General features: G+C 40.8%; 1 protein-coding gene across 1 annotated transcript in view; it reads left to right on the forward strand.

Moving 5' to 3' along the window:
- Window positions 1-480: 480 nt before the first annotated feature.
- Window positions 481-17,405, forward strand: part of HSPA4 (heat shock protein family A (Hsp70) member 4) — a 40,474-nt gene continuing 23,549 nt past the window's right edge. Inside the window, exons 1-7 of the mRNA XM_074960511.1 lie at window positions 481-869; window positions 7,950-8,007; window positions 10,329-10,469; window positions 11,593-11,715; window positions 12,283-12,382; window positions 12,832-12,965; window positions 16,320-16,564. Coding sequence (XP_074816612.1) covers window positions 763-869; window positions 7,950-8,007; window positions 10,329-10,469; window positions 11,593-11,715; window positions 12,283-12,382; window positions 12,832-12,965; window positions 16,320-16,564 — 908 coding nt within the window. The 5' untranslated portion in view covers window positions 481-762. The remainder of the gene's footprint in view (window positions 870-7,949; window positions 8,008-10,328; window positions 10,470-11,592; window positions 11,716-12,282; window positions 12,383-12,831; window positions 12,966-16,319; window positions 16,565-17,405) is intronic.

Consider the following 17,405-nt stretch of genomic DNA (forward strand, 5'->3'; position numbering starts at 1 on the left):
CCTGAGGTACTGTATTTCAAGGCAGCGGTGTGGGGGGCAATGTTGTGCCCTGGCTGGAGCATTCGCGGATGAACCCCGCCCAGGCTGGGACAACTGCCCACCTCTCACCCCCAGAGGGAGGCCAGGGCTGTGTGAAAGAACCAGGCCCCCGGGGGCAGGGCAAGGCAGGAAGGTGACGTTGCAGGCGGCGAGGCTGCCAGTCCGCTGAGGGCAGGGCACAGTGACTGACTCACAGGGTGTGCCGGGAGGAGCGAAAGGGGAGGCTGTCCGAGGTGAGGATGAGAAAAGGGGGAGGAGCCGTGTCGAAGGAGGCGACGCAGCTGCCCCTCCCCTATGCAGCAGGAGGCTGGGAAGGATATTCTCTGAGCATGCGTACCAGCTGTTTGGCGTAGAGCCGCTCGGGACGTCCCAACGGTCGCTCTCGCCCCCGTATCCTGACGGTCGGGGCGGGGAAAGAGAGCGAGCGCCCCGAGGGAATCTCGCGAGAGGTTTTCCCTCCACTTCCACGCTCCCCTCCTCTTCCGACAGGACGGGATCTTTCGAGATCTCTCCCCCTTCCCTGAGAGGAGGCTGCCGGAGCCGCTGCTCATTTAAACGGACTCAGTCGGCTACGTCGGCACTAGTGAGGCGCCGGTGCCGGTGCCGGTCGGGGCCGAACCAGACGCTTCAGCCGCCCTTCCCGAGCTCCTCAGCCGTTCAGTCTTCGCCCGGCACCCTCCGCTCGTCTCCCGGATCCCTCCTCAGCCCACCCCCGCCCTCAGCATGTCGGTGGTGGGCATCGATCTGGGCTTCCAGAGCTGCTATGTAGCCGTGGCCCGGGCCGGAGGCATCGAGACCGTCGCCAACGAGTACAGCGACCGCAGCACCCCGTGAGTAAAGGGGCGGGAGAGAAGCGGGGGAGGCGCGCCGGGGACCTGCCGGATGCCGGCCAGCCCCTGTTAGGCCTGTGCCTGGGGCCTGGTGAAAGGGCGGCGCTGCTCCTTCTCTCTCCCCCTCCCTTGTTGGGAAACGCTGGTGACTTGGGGGGGGGGGGTCTCCGGAGCGTGGAAAAGCCTCATAACACCCTGGTTCTGCGCATGTAGTAAATTAGTAACGCGCGGGTGGGGGCTGAGCAGCGCCCTCTCCTTGCGCACCCCGGCAGGATCTGTGTACCGCTGACAGACCTCGCTGCAGGCCGGGGCGCTACCCTCTGGGCTCCCCACACGGGCTAACCGCTGGTCCCGTCTTGTGGCGTGCCTGGGAGCTGTGCGGGCGAACCACGGCGCAGCTCGGCGAGCAGGGCTTGGGACATGTGTTTCCGGGAGAGGGAGCAGGGGCAGCAAGGCCTGGCCACCTCCACTGAAGTGAGAAGGTGGGGAAGAGGGAAATGTAACTTTAAAAAAAAATCAAACTTTTTCAAACAGGAAGCGTGTGTAAGTTTATTTGGTTCACATTTATGACCTACAAATAAAAAAAGAACTAAGATTGTGCAAAAAGTGCTCTTTTGTCGCTTTTCAGAGTAGCAGCTGTGTATTTGCAAAACGAAAGGGAGTACTTGTGGCACCTTAGAGTACTCCTTTTCTTTTTTCACTGTGCTTGTATGTTTCAGTCTGTCCTCTGTGCTCCACCTTCGACTGTTATGAAAATTTTGTCTGTTAGCTCTTAGGGATACTTCCCTGGGGGAATTCTGTGCAATGCAGAATTAATTTTCTGTGCAGAATTCCACTTTTCCTTGCAGAATAGGCACTGCAGAGTGGCTGGCCACTGCTAGAGGCCACTGGACCCAGCAGTCTGGCTCCCCACTTCAGTGTGCTTGCCCAAGAGGCGCAGATGGGCTGTGGTTCCCAGCATGCCCTGAACAAAGGAGGTGGCATGTGGGCTGTGGCCCCTGTAGTGAGCGGAGTGCCCAGCCCAGTGGGGATGGAGGTCCTGCGTCTCTGCGTGGTCTGGCTGCTGGGCCTGATCCTCATCTACCCGGGACCTGAAGTGGGCCCCTGAGATGTAGCTGCGCTGGCTCTCTCAAAGGGTGTGGAGGGGTGGGGTCATATCGCATCCAATCGTGGCACAGTAATGAAGCTCAGCGGAGCCTCTGGCTCAGCTCTGGAGACAGAGAGGTGCAGGTGTCCGGGCCGGGAGGTGTCCTGCAGCTGGGCTCTGGGGGGAGTGGTTTGAGTGACTGGGCCCCCACATAGCCCCATCCCAGTACACAACCCCCTCAACTGTACACCCCTCCAGCTCCCTCTCCCTTGGCAGTGTCCTCTGTTTGGGAGCTTGAATTATGGTAACCTTACAGGGAAGAGTGAAAAAATGAGAATTGACTAAAAGACTGGAGGGACAGTTTCCCCCAAGAAATACCTAGCTGGCACCTGTGACACAGCCAAACTGAGGCATCCAACAAAAGCATAACAGGAACTGGGTTGTTGTAGGGGTTTAACACTCTACTTGTGAGGGAAGTTCTCTTAGCAAGTATGTCTAACAATACAGACAAACAGGTATTTTTAAATTACCAAAAAAAAATTGAAACTGGTGATTATATTGTGTTGTTTTGACAAATACAATATGCAGAATTTTAAAATTTTGTGCAGAATTTTAATTTTTTGATGCAGAATTTCCCCAGGAGTATTTGGGCAGGGACCTTTTCATCATGACTGTAAAGGGCTACACAGGCTTTTATTTTAGAAACAAAAGTGGCAGTTGAAATACAGCTAGAGTCTTCTCTATACTTTGAGACTGAACTATTTTAAGCTCGTTGTGAGCCACCTCTGTAACTGTCCTCAACAATGCTAATAGCGAGCTTCGTGCTGTACCAAGGTAGAGGAAGATGGCTTCCTTTCTGGTCATAAATAACTCACTAAATAAAATAGCAAGAGAGGGTAAAATGACCTATTGTTAGCAGTATTGCTGAAATTAGAACTTGGGGCGTCCCTGACTCTCAGGTCTTCTTAATAAGGTTTTTTTTTAAAGGGCTGACTTGTATAAAACTATGTTCCGATGTGTCGGAGTAAAATGTCCATTCACTTGAACACAGTGTGGTAGGAACTGATAGTGTTTGACAACAAACTACATCGTCAAGGTAAAATTATTCATTAGTAACACCATTTGTCAGTTTTCTCTCATTTTGTGTTGGCAACAGTGATGCATGGCCAGCCATATGGCCTCACCTTGCTTCCTTGTAAGTAATGCCATAGCTCTGGCTGTCTTTAAGGAAGGAACGTAGAAAAGCTGTATGATTAACATGTTTGTTCATTATACCTTTACTGGTTCTATACAAAGTAATACTGTCAAGGCTTGTTTCTTAAACTTGTATTTAAACAGTCTTGAAAACCAGTGTCTAATAAAATTAGAGAATAACAGATACAAGATGTTGGTTAATTTCAGAAGTCTTTCCCAGGTTTCGGGAAATTACTGCTTTTTTAGTTTTGAAACACTAAAGTGAGTGTGAGTCTTTCCATTTCAGTACATACAATGTAGTGCAGTTTTGCCACAACAGCTACTAGATGTTCAAAAATAAACCCATACTGGATTTGTACTAAGGGTGCTAGAGGATTAAAAACTTGAAAAGGTTCTCCAGCATCTCTGAGTAAAATGCTAATGATCATGGAATGTCTACATACAACATTCCCATGTCATTTTAATAACACTAACTACATTTAAAATAAATCCTGGAAACAAGATTTAAATACACTTTAACCAAAGTCTGAAACGCAAATGTACAAAGATACAATTACTTAGTGCCCTGCTTGAGAGAGAGAGAGAAGAGGGCCTGGCTCTCAGAGAATTGGATGCTTATCATGTTCAGTTAATTAGGCTCTTTAAAGGTATCACAAGTTGTGTACTCAGAAAAGTGAGGCATCCAAAATCACTAGTCACTTGTGAAACTTTTGGGCCCAATGTGTAATCTAAAATTAGCTCAAAGTGAGGCTTGAACTTCCTCTACGATGTACTTGATACTACCTGGTTTCACAGATCCAACACTTTCTGGGGGGGGGGGGGAATGGAACAATATGGAGGCAGAGTAAAATAATGTGGTTGGTTTTGGTTTACATAATGAGATTTAAACCTAAGACAGGGTCAGGATGTGTGACTTGCTGTAACCAATATATATTGAAGTATTGTAACCTTAGCAAAATCACTTTGCACAACTGATCACAGTTGAGTTTGTACAGTAGTTTAAAGAAAATGAGTTTTGTGTTTGAATTCTACCCTTGGATCCATGCTTGCTAGGTTCTTATTAAGTTTGGTGGGATCTGCTGATGTTCATCCCAAGGCAGAACTTGACCCTAAACATATTTGCTCCGTGTTTGTTCAACTTTGAATATATGGAGTCCTGCATATGCCTTCCCCTGCCCCTCTGGTATTTGCTTATGTGTTGACTAGACCTGTTGTGCATGAACTCTCTGAACAATCACTGGCTCTAATGTTTTTGGGTTGAGATTGCTCACTTCAGTTGTAACTGAGATGGAGAAATCTAAAAGGGATATTTCTTGAAGTGCTCATATTATGACACAAAAATGACCGTGAACGCAACAAATTACCTGGAGAAAATGAATTCTCAATTGTGAAAATTAAAGTTGCCATCAAACAGAAGCTTGGGGCTGATCTACATGCAGAAATTGCACCAATTTATCAAAGGCCATGTCTACACTCTGGGAACTATACCAGCATCGCTTCGGTGCCATCGCTATGCTGGCATAATCCTGTATCATAGACACAATCTATGCTGACAGAAGAGGTTTTTTCAGTGGTGGAGGAACACCGCCTCCCTGAATGATGGTAGCTAGGTCGATGAAATCATTCCTCTGTTGACCTAACTGTCTGTTGTGGATTAGGTTGGCATAGCTATGTTGCTTAGAGGTGTTGATTTTTCACCCCCCTGAGTGACAGCTAAGTTGGCCTACATTTTAACTGTAGACCAGGCCTAAATCTTTCTAAACTGATTTAATTAAATCGGTGCAGCTTGTATGGACACTCATAAATGGTTTGAGTAGCAGCTATCAATTTATGTTAAGTACCGAATTAAGATTAAGGCACTTTTAAACCACACAAGGAAGATGCACGGATTTAACTAAACAGATTAAGAAGTTGATTTAGCAAAATCAGTGCCATTTCTGTGTGTTGACTGGACTCGTGTCTTGTATGACAGATGGGATGCATGCATCTTCCAAGGTAGTGCATGGAGACAAAGGATAAGTGTAATCTAAAGTGATATCTGAGCAGCACCCACATGTTACTTTGTTCTAACCCATTAATATGACAGTTGAGAGTTTTAATTTCGCTGAAATCCTATCTTGACAAGATTTCACTAGGCTTCCCATGTCTGTCTTGTGATTGCATCTGCTTCTATTTAAAATGTATGGGTGTTTGTTAAACTAAATTTTCACCATTTGTGTGTTTATCCTATAATGTTCTTTGAAATTATAACTTCAGTGTCTCTCTTGCTTAAGAAAACAGAAAGGTATATAGCTTGAGCTTTGATATATCGTATGTACCTGTTACTGAGGTCTGCATTCAGTCAGCTGGAAGGAAGGGGAAATAGCTCCTAGTGTCTTAATACACAGAAAATACTAAGATCTGACCAGTAAAGCCAGTATGGGCCACATAGGTTCCAAATACAAAACTAAAGTATTAGAAAGTTTCCCAACATTCCTTTTCCACCATCCAGAGACAGAAACTTCTCTGATAAACTTCTTCCTTAGCACTTCTGAGGATTTTTTTGAAATCTACAAAACATATACGAGGCAGCTGTTTAGAAAATAAATGTTCACTAAAGCCAAATATAAATAAGGGCTTTTTAAGATAATCTTACATAGCACTTTTTTTTAAATTGAGCCCTATTGGGATCTCAATAGAACAAATGTGAGGCAGTGTAGGAAAGCCTGTTCTGCTGCTGCCCATGTGGCACCCTTTTCTGTGGATAGAGAGAGGATTCTAGTCTCAGAACTATTAATCTGGAACTCTGGAGAAGCACTACATTAATAACTAAACCAAATGTAGTGATGTTCCTGTGAATTCAGAATGACTCATGAATTTTGCAGTTAACTAGCTAAATATGTTCTATGCGCACAGGAGAGAAGTAGAACCTTCAGTTAATGCTTCTATATTAATTTCTTCCTAAGGGCCAAATTGAATTAATCTGGTTTCTTGTGAAGTGTTTAGCCTGAAGCCTCAAGATATAGTTATGTCTACGCTAAAAACGTTAGTGGCGTAGCTGCAGCACTGAAGCTGCACCACTGTAGACACTCCCTACAGTGACTTAAAGGGATTCTTCCAGTGCTGTAATAAATCCATCTCTCAGCCTGTTGGGATCCTGGAAGTGGGAGGGCGGAAGAATTCTTCTATTGACCTAGCAGTGTCTACACTGGGGCTTAAGTTGGCTTACTTAAATCATGCCGCGCATTAAATTTTTCAGTTGTGTTATGCCATTAAGCTGACCTAACTTTGTAGTGTACACAAGTTCACAGTATTAGTTTTATTATTCCCCTAATGTTTCCATAAAACAGAACTTGGTAACTTTTTATTGGCCAAGCCTCTGAATCATGTTATTAAGCACAAGACATGTTTCTAAGTATGCCCTTCTTAAGTTCATTACAGTGTACTTCTATAAGTGTATGACTGGCTTTCATTTGTTAACTAGACAGTGCACCAACAATGGCTATAAAACAATAACACAATCATGCCATGACAAATTTCCATGCTGGTGGTGTCTGTTTATTCACTGTGTTAAGGTAGTTCAACATAGCAGGATATTCTAGAAGCAGTTTCTTTCGTTTCCCATGGGGCAACCAGTTCTGTAGAGCAACTCCCTTGTGTGCTGCATTGGGATCAATGTAATAATTATACCTGTTAGTAGTAAAAACTGGTTGAAATAATCCCTTTACAATGTTGCTTGCAGATAGATAACTTGGCCTAGAGGAACCATGTGGGAAATCCGTTTGATTTTATTTTTGAGTGTATTCAGATTTTGTAAAGGGTGCTGACTGTTTAACATAACAGTTTTAAAATACCGCAAGTAAGGAGGCTCGACCAGTAGTAACTCTCACTCTCTAAAAAGATGAGGACTTCTTTTATCTCTTAAAGAACTGGTAGGCATCAAAAAGCAACACACACACATTCTTTTGAATAAAGTGTGTCTATTTGACTTTCCATGATCCAAACCCTGATGATTGATTTGGTGTTTGTGGGCTTTTTGCCTTGTGCTTATTCTATTCAGTCTTCCTTGTTGTTGGAGCTGAAGAGTTGACTAATTTTTAGTTCCCATTTTTTCAAATTTAAAGTTAACTATGCAGATATTTATAACTATAGAAATGAGTTTTTCCTTGGTATTTTTATTTTTCACAAATATGATGGTGAAATTGGGTATCCATGATCACCTGCATTAATGGATGACAAAATTAGCCCTCTTGACTAATATTTATTCACCTTGCAGTGAACAACCATCATCCTGTCAGATTTCTACCCCACTGTATAAATTGCTTTGCAAACAAACCTTCAAAAGTGGCCAGAAACAGAAGTTGCCTTAAATTATGAATTCTCTTCTAAAATGAAGAATGTAAATATGTTTAAATTTAAAATTAAGGCTGGACAAATGTTACTTTTTTATTATGAAACTTAGTAGGGAATGCGTTTGACTATTAACAGGTTTCACTGCTCATAAGTTTGCTATTTGTTAGAGAACCACTCCATAATGAGTGTTATGCTCTTCAAATATTATTCTAGAGCCATAATGGCAGAGTAGGTCCTACATTGTTAATATATTGACTCTTAGTGGTTAACAGTGAGAAGAGCTTGGGGGAAAATAGCAATTTTAAAATTAAATGTTGTTACAGTAGTCTTGTTCTATACAACTGACAGTTTTATCTAGTGATAGTCTTAATCTTTAAATACATTTTAAAAAAATCACTCTGCTTGTTAGAAATAAAGATTTTATTTCTAAATTTGAATTAGATCAGGAATGTTTCTTCTCATTGTAGGTCATGTATAGCCTTTGGACCCAAGAATCGTTCAATTGGAGCTGCAGCTAAAAGCCAAGTAAGGATTTTGTATGTTCAAGAACTGCTTATAAGCCAAAGCAAAACTCCTAACACAGTAGTGTAAAAAGTGTGTTTTCCAGTATTTTCTCGTTTATGGAGAGACTACAAATATCCATGTCAAAGTGGATATTTGCTTCTAAATTAAATCGTTAATAAAAGTCTTAAGAAGCATTTGAGCTTTAATAAGCTGTTCAGTTTGTAACGTTGTAATCTCTCATTGTTCTGGATTGGGACTTAAGGGTTACGTAAGAATGTACTACTAGTTGTACATAATAGAATTTTCCCTTTTTAAAAGAAATCTGAGAAATTACATACCAAAAATCTTGTTAATGTTTGGATTGCATAATCAAGCACTCAAAGTAAATACCATTTTCTCATGAAATGTTAGTTCATCCCCCTTGTGCATATGCATTAGGATAGTCTTTAATTACAACATTGCATACCGTTCTTTCCATGGGATCCTTGCCTCATTCATTGCACAGGCTGGAGGCCAAAGGGGCAGATAGATTTATGGTTGCCCATGCAACCATAAATGTCATTCCAGACTTCTGAGTGCTTGACTTTACAACCTAAATAACTGTCTGCTAATAGTTTTTTGTATAGCCAAGTAGAGTAGTTTTGTAAATATTAATCTGGGAGTAAGGCAAGATTTAGCTGATTTATGACCCTTCCTATCTACCAGTCAGATTGTTGCCAATTTTTATTTTTGTAAAAGATGTTTCCTGCTGGATATATTGTTTGTCACCTGCAGAAAGTAACTTTTCAAACACTGTCAACATTTCTAGAGAACAAATATCTCTAGATATTAGGAAATGATTTCCAGAATCCCTGAGATGCTTTAGGAACTACACAGCAAGCGTACTGTAATTGTGATCCCCCACATGTTCAGTGTGTTTTCTTCTTTTGCTAGAATTAAATGGAAACATCTTGTCAAATGTAGAATTACTCCCTATGTGTGTTTGGTCTGATGTTGCACTAAGATGTTTGCGGCCTGGAGATGCACATTGGTGCAGGGATATAGTTGATATGCAGTTTGAACTGTAATAACTGGATTTCTGGAAATTCTAAGAGCAAGTCCCTTTTTTAAAGGGACAGTCAATTTAAAATCTAGTTACATATATTAAAAAAAAAAAAAGTAAAGTTTAATGTCTGATACTAAACATGCCCTTGAGCGCCCATACCAGTTTTTGACTAAGGCCTGGTCTACAGCAGAAAATTATATCAGTTTAACTACGCTGGTCAGGGGTGTGAAAAGTCCACACCCCTGAGCAGCATAGTTAAGTCAACCGAAGTCCCTGTGTAGGCAGTGCGAGGTCAACAGAAGAATTCTTCTGTTGACCTAGCTACTGCCTCTTGGGGAGGTGGATTATCTATGCTGATGGGAGAATCCCTCCTGTCAGCATAGGTAGTGAGTGACTCTACACTCGTGCTACAGTGGTGCAGCTGCTGCAGTGCAGCTGTGCTGCTTGTAGCATTTTAAGTGTAGACGAGGCCTTAGCTTTCCCTTATGTGTTTTCCTCTCCCTTCTTGCTAGTGAAAGAATCATGTCAATATAATGGAAAACCTAGTATTCAGAAAAATGGCTATGTGTAAAGTGCTGTCATACACGTTACAAGGAAATTAAAAGCAGATACTTTTCTTCTCATCCTTGGTTACATTAATCATAGGTGTCACTTATAACAAGAGTATCTAGACAATTTTCACTACTTCAAATTGACTGTCCTTTTAAGTCCCCGCTTGGATTTTAAATGGGTTCATGACAACACTAGAAATTTTTTAGGTTGGAATGTTCCAAAGTAGGTAGTAGTATCATGCAGGAATGTCACATGGAGTTGGCTGGCCAAAGCAGGACAAGATGATGGGCCTGAAAGTGACATTAAATGTGCTCAGTGTCTTTCCTAGCTTAGTTGGTGGCAAGTTGGGGAAGGTGGTCAAAGTGGGGAGAAAGGTAGGGGAAAAGAGGAATACAGTGAAGAGAGGTATATTGCTAAAGTTGGAATTTTACAGCTATTTGCAGAACACCTTTTAAAAGTGACCTGTGTTTACATGGATTTTCATCAGCATTTGCTCAAGGTTTTAAAATAGAATTTTTAAAAATCTAAACGAATTCCAGCAAGAATCATTTGCGAGATGAAAGGGGAAGAGGTAGGTTTTTGGGTTCGGGTATTTTAGTAGACACCTTGTATTGTTTGAAAATACAAATTAATTACAAATTTTGATTTGGCAAGAAAAGCATAAACAAACTTGCTATTGGCTTATTTTCTCTGAAATTCAGAAGCTCCCCTGCCATCTCAGACTAATGTATTTTTCTCCCTTTAGGTTATTTCAAATGCAAAGAACACTGTACAAGGTTTTAAAAGATTTCATGGCCGTGCTTTCTCAGATCCCTTTGTTCAAGCTGAAAAAGATAACCTGGCATATGAACTTGTCCAGCTGCCGACAGGCTCAGCTGGCATCAAGGTGAGTCAGACATATTTGGAAGAGAACCACAGGGGAAACTCAATGACAATTCATATGTCTATTTAGCTTTGAACCCTTTTGCACTGGGGCCTCTACCTTTGCAAATGCACTTTCCATTGGAAAAACCTTTATTGCTGGATTAATAAATGTAGGGAGATCTGTAGTGTAGGCTAAAATTCAAGCTAGTAAAATCTACTTATTTTATGAAGGAGGCTTAGAACTGCCTTGTGAAATAGACTATCTTGGCTATTTCTTTAAATAAACTGATTTCAGAATGATAGAGAACTTAATTGAATAGAATTGTATGTAGTGTGGGAAGGATCTGTGTAAACTTTTTTCATATGACTCAAGCCTGAATAGTAGTACCCTTTTGAGTCCTGAGCATCTTGATTAGATATTCCCAATTGTAACACACAGTGGTCATTGATGCACAAGTAAGAATTAAGACTCAGATTCCTTTTCACTTGTGATTTAGGTAATCCAGGATTTGAATTCAGTTATTAGAATGCCTTTGTTTATCAAGGTCTGCTTTAAATTAAAAAACCTCTTTGCTGTGTGAACAGTCTTTTGCGCTCCATAGTGAGTTTGGCAGATGAAGAAAGTACCAGAATAATATTCGGCACCAATGCTTCAGATATACTGCAAGGCTAGAGGAGAAAAGCAGAACATTTCAGACCAAATTTCAATAAATATATTTATATTTTAGTTGCAAAACCTGTTCAACAATGGGAGGAATTTCCTTAACTTAAAAATAGCCTAGTGGTATCTAATGGAACAGGCTGTTAAAGGCCCGGTAAAGAATCAGCTGCGTACATTCTTACATTTGGAACCCACGAAACTTGAGCTTGTATACATGTCCTTTTCAACTTGCCTCTCTTAAAATCTCTTGAATTCTCAGATGTAAATATGAATAAAATGAGAAACTGTCATCTTATCCTGTGGTGCCTCCCTACATGGCTTAGGCAGTGAAGTGGGGGCAATTATACAAGTATGCTGCAGGCCCTAGGCTTGGTGTTAAGGACCACTTACTTTTTTTTTTGGCAGGCTTAGGTCAGCTACTTAATATCAGTTGAGCATGTTGTTTCTTGTCATTTACTGTACTTATACAAGCTTTTCACTAAAGGTTATGTATCTGGAAGAAGAACGAAACTTCACCATTGAGCAGGTGACAGGAATGCTCCTCACGAAACTAAAAGAAACTGCTGAGAATGCCCTTAAGAAGCCTGTAGTTGACTGTGTTGTTTCTGTAAGTAGGTGACGGTAAACTTGATTACGTTAAGTTGGCTACATAGTGTATCTGCATAAATTGAAGAATCATGGTGGTAATGGAGTTGTATTGCAATTTATAAACCAAATAGATAAACAAGGTTCACATAAACTAGTGCCCCTGCTTATTTTCAGTAAACCTTGTGACTTTTTTTTTTATTCAGCACTCTCCCTGAAAACTGATGTTTAGCTTATCATGCTAACATTGTAAATATATTTGAGATTTAATCAATAAAATAATACTATTTGTAGCTGGGTTTGCTCAGTTTTCACTAAATGAATGGTTGTAAAGGTGAGATCAAGTGGAAAGGCATGAGAAAATTCTATAAGCAATTAAATCAAACCATTCTCTTCCCCATGTAGCTACTCACTTTTCCTTGCTTGCAACACTCAAAATAAAAATCTTGAACTTGCAGGAAATACTTAAAAATAAATAAAGGGGGGAGGGTTTGGCTTGTGTACCAGCCCTCTGAAAAATATTTTTCTGGTGATTTGGTAGAGGATTGCCCTTCAAAATATGTATCTCACTGCTATGCATTTGTTGCAGGTTCCGTGTTTCTATACAGATGCGGAGAGGAGATCTGTGATGGACGCTACACAGATTGCTGGCCTCAACTGCTTGCGACTAATAAATGAAACTACTTCAGGTAATCTTATTCTCTTTAAAACGTATACAGGATTGGAATTACAAATCTTCTTTCCCCATGTCTGTCACAAACCCCTTCCATCGAGAATTACCAGTTCTATACACTAATCTGACTTTGGTTGCTCTCCAAGGTTCCTAGAATCCGAGTTATTTCTATGGTAATACAGCTCCAGACTTTCTTCTTTAAAGATACTTAGAAATAAACATCCAAGAAATAAATGCAAGACATAAGAGGAACTAATAACTGTTTTTGTAGTTAGTCTTCCATACCATAGCGCTTGTATCTGGTCCATTATTTAACCAGATGCAAACTTTATAACTTTGAAAAATAGCATTAAATCTTGACAGTATAGTTATTCTTTAACAAGTACTGTTTAGGAAAGCAGCAAAAAAAAGGAGTTGAATGACTGCCATTTTTGTTTACTATATTGACTTCTCTTTTTTTTGTAGTTGCTCTTGCATATGGAATCTATAAACAAGACCTGCCTGCCCTAGAAGAGAAGCCAAGAAATGTCGTTTTTGTTGATATGGGACATTCTGCATATCAAGTTTCAGTATGCGCATTCAACAAAGGAAAACTGAAAGTAAACAATCTTATGCATCCATTGTAATTATGAGTAAAAACGTTCACGTTACGTTTATGGACTACAATAGGCTTGGTTGACTGCCTTAATATGGCAGTTTATCCAGGCAGTGCAACTTATACTTTCCAAAGGTTCAACTTTTGTCCTATGTTAGAGAACTGGGAAGAAGATCTGCTTAAGTTTTCGTTGCTACGCTTGTTGAAACAAACATGTTTTCTTCAGTCACTTTTTGGTGTAGAGTTAGAGTTCAGTTTATTTTTTATTAACTTCTCTATAGTAATAGTACAACTTACAAGACGGGATGTCTTTTTAAAAATGGTGCTCTAGTTCAACCACAAATTCATGTCTTAAAGCAGGAATTACTGGATTAATTTATTGTTATGAAAGTCTGACTAAATGACCATAATGCTTCCTGTTGACCTTGAAACCCGTGATATGAGCGCTATAGGAAATATGACAGGTGTGAAAGTGTCAACAGGTAATTAAATCTCTTAAAACTTCCTTAACTTGAGCAGGTGATTAGATTGGATCTTTCTTTGAAGCACAGTTGCCTTAACACTTGTTTCTTGTTTCTATTAGGTATTAAAATTTTTTTCTTTGAGGAAAAAATCTTCAGTAATGTTAGCAGCATAGCCAAAAACGTATTATGAAATCCAATAATCCTATATTGCTGCTCCAATGGAAGGAACAAGTAAATGTGTTGTGATAGGCGCTCAGATAGTTAGGAGAGTAGTGCCTCAAGAGAACTGAAAAGTAAGCTAAAGTCTTAGAGCATCCTAGTTTAAATGGAATATAGCTGAGATTGTTGTTCTGAACCAGAAGGCTACAAAGTGCTCTGATGGGTCCAAGAACAAATTAATTGTATGGAAACTTTAATAAAGTTAACACACTGAAACAATAGGAATGGTACATATTGAAGGAGAGAGATGAAGTGTTAATAAGTACTGGTGTGCAGAACTGGATAACGTCACTTCTAGGTGGTGTGGAATTGTGAATTCAGCATATTTGAAAAAGGGATTGAGAAATCGGTGAGATGGAGGTAAAATGATGCAACAGGAAAAGATCAATCTTAGAATGTCATTCTATGAGCAGAATGAGTTTAGTTCCTTCACTCCCATATCCAGTCTCAGAAGCCATATTCTAGTAACGATAGACAAGGAGGCCTTTTGAGATTGGGTGATGTGTGCATGTGCAAGTGGTACACGCATTTCAAAACTGTCTGGAATTCAGGCAAATTAGAGAGGCAGTAGAGAAGGGTGTTGTCTTAAAGATGTGAATTAACAGGTGAATAAGTGAGCACTCATCTGCAGGAGTTAAACATGAAGAAAACAAATGAGTTTATTTTTAGCCTGGTGTGGACATACAGGCAGTACCCTTTTAGGCATCATAGATTAAACTGGGATATGACTCAAACTCTGGCAGTAGTGTAATGAAGGTTGAAGAGTACAAGATCATGCTACTCTGCACCTGTGTTCCTTGTGTTTGGTATGCTCAGCTGAAAAGTCTTCCTGTAGCAGTGGGAGTCCTGGCTACCCTAGTGCTAGCACTAGACCCAGGTGTCTAGAAATAGATTGGTGCCAGGGGTTATGCAGAACAAAGGTTACGACAATTTAAGGCAGGGGAACCACATAATTGCTACTGTAATCTCCAATATCACCATATTAACGCATATATGACATGTAGTTGCCTTTTAATATTTGGGGATATTGATTTTTTTGGGTGCATGCTAGAGCTCAGGACTCTATCTGTATACAGGATTGAAACTCCTGCAGGCATTAGCAATTTGAAGTGAACTATCTTACTGTTCTTCGAGTAGTGTCCCTATGGGTGCTCTACTCTAAGTGTATTCACATCGCTGCGCCTCGGATTGGAGATTTAGGTCGCAGTGCCTGTTCAGCCTGTGCATGCACTCTGTGTCTCGGGCTCTGATAGAACTGACGTCTTTCTCAGGTAGAATTGCGTCCCCCATCAACGAGGCCCTGCTTAATCCAGTGAAATCTGTGGCAGGCACTAGCCACAATACCCCCTCCGTGCAAATGGGCAGACAAAAAAGTGTGTCCTCTAAAGACATGGACATTTTATTTTCTCACCCCTCCCCAAATTCCCTGCTTGTCAATGCTGCTAACAAATTTTAGCACCATGCTAAAATGACACCCAGTGACAAGGACTGGAAAAGACGACTGGATTTATTTGGATTGAAATCATATTAATCAGCAACAGATCTGAGATCCCCAATCTCTAAGCAAAGATTTTTTTAGTGGGATATCAGACTGTGTTATCTACTGCTATCGCACACATGACCTTTATTCTCCTTCTGGAGCGCAAACTCGCTCTACAAGATCTGCCTCCACTTCCACAGCCTTCCTCAATAACATTCCGATCACAGAAATATGAAGAGCAGTGACTTGGGCATCTGCTTGTACATTTGCTGGACACTTTGCAGTCATCTGTGACTGAGCATTTGCTGCTGTATTTGGCTTGGCTGTACTGTCTTCAGTATTGGACTCTGCCCCCCCACTCCATTGGGGTACTGCTGTAGTCTCCTAGAGTGGCACACCCATAGGGACACTACTTTAAGAAAGACAGTACTGCACCTTGTGCAGTCTGGGACGGTCAAAACATTACACAGTTTTCTTACTCTATTCCGTTTTGGTGTATTGTGTAACCCATGTCACCTCTAACTGGTATAGACAGATATGGTGTATGACATACTGTCCTCGACAAGATATGAACTTGGTAACTAGAAACATCATCTAATCTTAAAACTGTCTCTACAGTGCTAGCCCAGGGAAAAGACCATCTCTGTCAGGATTGCACCCTTGCTGCTCTTACACATGGCACTTTTATAGTGGCACAAGTAGGAGCATCAGAGTGAAATAACTTTACTTCTGCCAGCAGTGCTGGTAAAGTGAAATGTGCCAGAGTGGCATGGGACTATGCTTCATTGCTGGCAGGGGATAAACCAAGTGAAGGCACTGAGGAGGGAAATAAAAGGTTAATAATTGGTTCCTTTTTTCTACTAGTAGCAGAAAGTGGTTACCAGGTTGCTCCAACACAAAGCATTTATCTTTGTAAATGATGGCAGTAGGGGGGGGAAAAAGCTGAGCAATATATCTGATTCTTTCTGGTTTTGCTCCTGCCACTGCCATAGCAGAAGGTCTGTGTTGGAGCAGCCAGGCGTTATTCTCCTAAGAAGGATTATGATGTCAAATACAAATTACTGGAACAAGCTATTCTGAGTATTCAGACAAAGAAATTACTTAACTTGTATTGGTTACTAACAGGTTTTAGTGAGTAATCAGTAAATAGAACCATTTTCTTACTGAAATATTTTACTCCTTGTCTTGTTTTTAGGTTCTTGCTACAGCATTTGACACCACACTTGGTGGCAGGAAGTTTGATGAAATGTTAGTTAACTATTTTTGTGAAGAATTTGGGAAAAAATATAAATTAGACATCAAATCAAAGATTCGTCCATTGCTGAGACTATTTCAGGAGTGTGAGAAACTGAAGAAGCTGATGAGTGCTAATGCCTCTGATCTCCCAATGAACATAGAATGCTTCATGAACGATATTGATGTTTCTGGAACTATGAACAGGTATCTTCAGATTGCTTAGCATAAAGTCTGAGTTGATTTAAAAACTGCAAAAATAGGGAAATACAAATGTTTTGATCATCTTTGGTACATTTAGGTCACTGGTTCTAACTCAAGTTATTAGCAACAAAGTAGTGAACAATGACTCTTTAGTAGCCTACATGAATTAAGCAGGCAGTCTGAGTTACTAGTGTCCTAATTAAAAAACCAGTTGTCAGTCTGGCCATAGGTCACAATGGGAATGAGAATTGAACCATCTTCTTGCCCTTATGTGTGTTGTGTTCTCCTGTTTTCTAGTGTTAGAACTAGTACAGGTGATACCTCCAGAGCATAATTCACAAACATTGCTGGGGCAATGTGGGAGAAATATATGTTGACCCTTTGTATGCTGTACATGTGATCACTAGAGGATTTGAATTACTCAACTGTTAATATGGCATTTTCTAGATCACTGAAATTAGTTAAAAGAAAAAGGTTTCATGTTGGCATTTAACAGATAATAGGAAACTGAGGCTCTCATTTAAGGACCAACAACCTGGTGCATAGCTTATAAATAACAATAGTTTAGACAATGAGCAGAAGAGGGGAAATGATTAGTATACACTTTCATAGAGATTGTCACTGCTTTTGAATTAGTAAATTTCACCATCTCTTGCTCTACATTCTGTAACAGAAGTTAAGAACAGCTTGGAAGCAGTTAGGATAGAACCTAAGTTTGAACCATGTTCATCAGCAGTAATGGGCACTTATCTTTAGACTTCATGCTCCTTGGTGGCCTGTCAGAACCCAAATCTAGGGACCTTCAAGTGCAAGGGAAGAGGGATATATTCACTTTAGCATTTGA

This window comes from Natator depressus, chromosome 8 (assembly GCF_965152275.1).
Source record: "Natator depressus isolate rNatDep1 chromosome 8, rNatDep2.hap1, whole genome shotgun sequence".
In the NCBI taxonomy this organism is placed as follows: Eukaryota; Metazoa; Chordata; order Testudines; family Cheloniidae; genus Natator; species Natator depressus.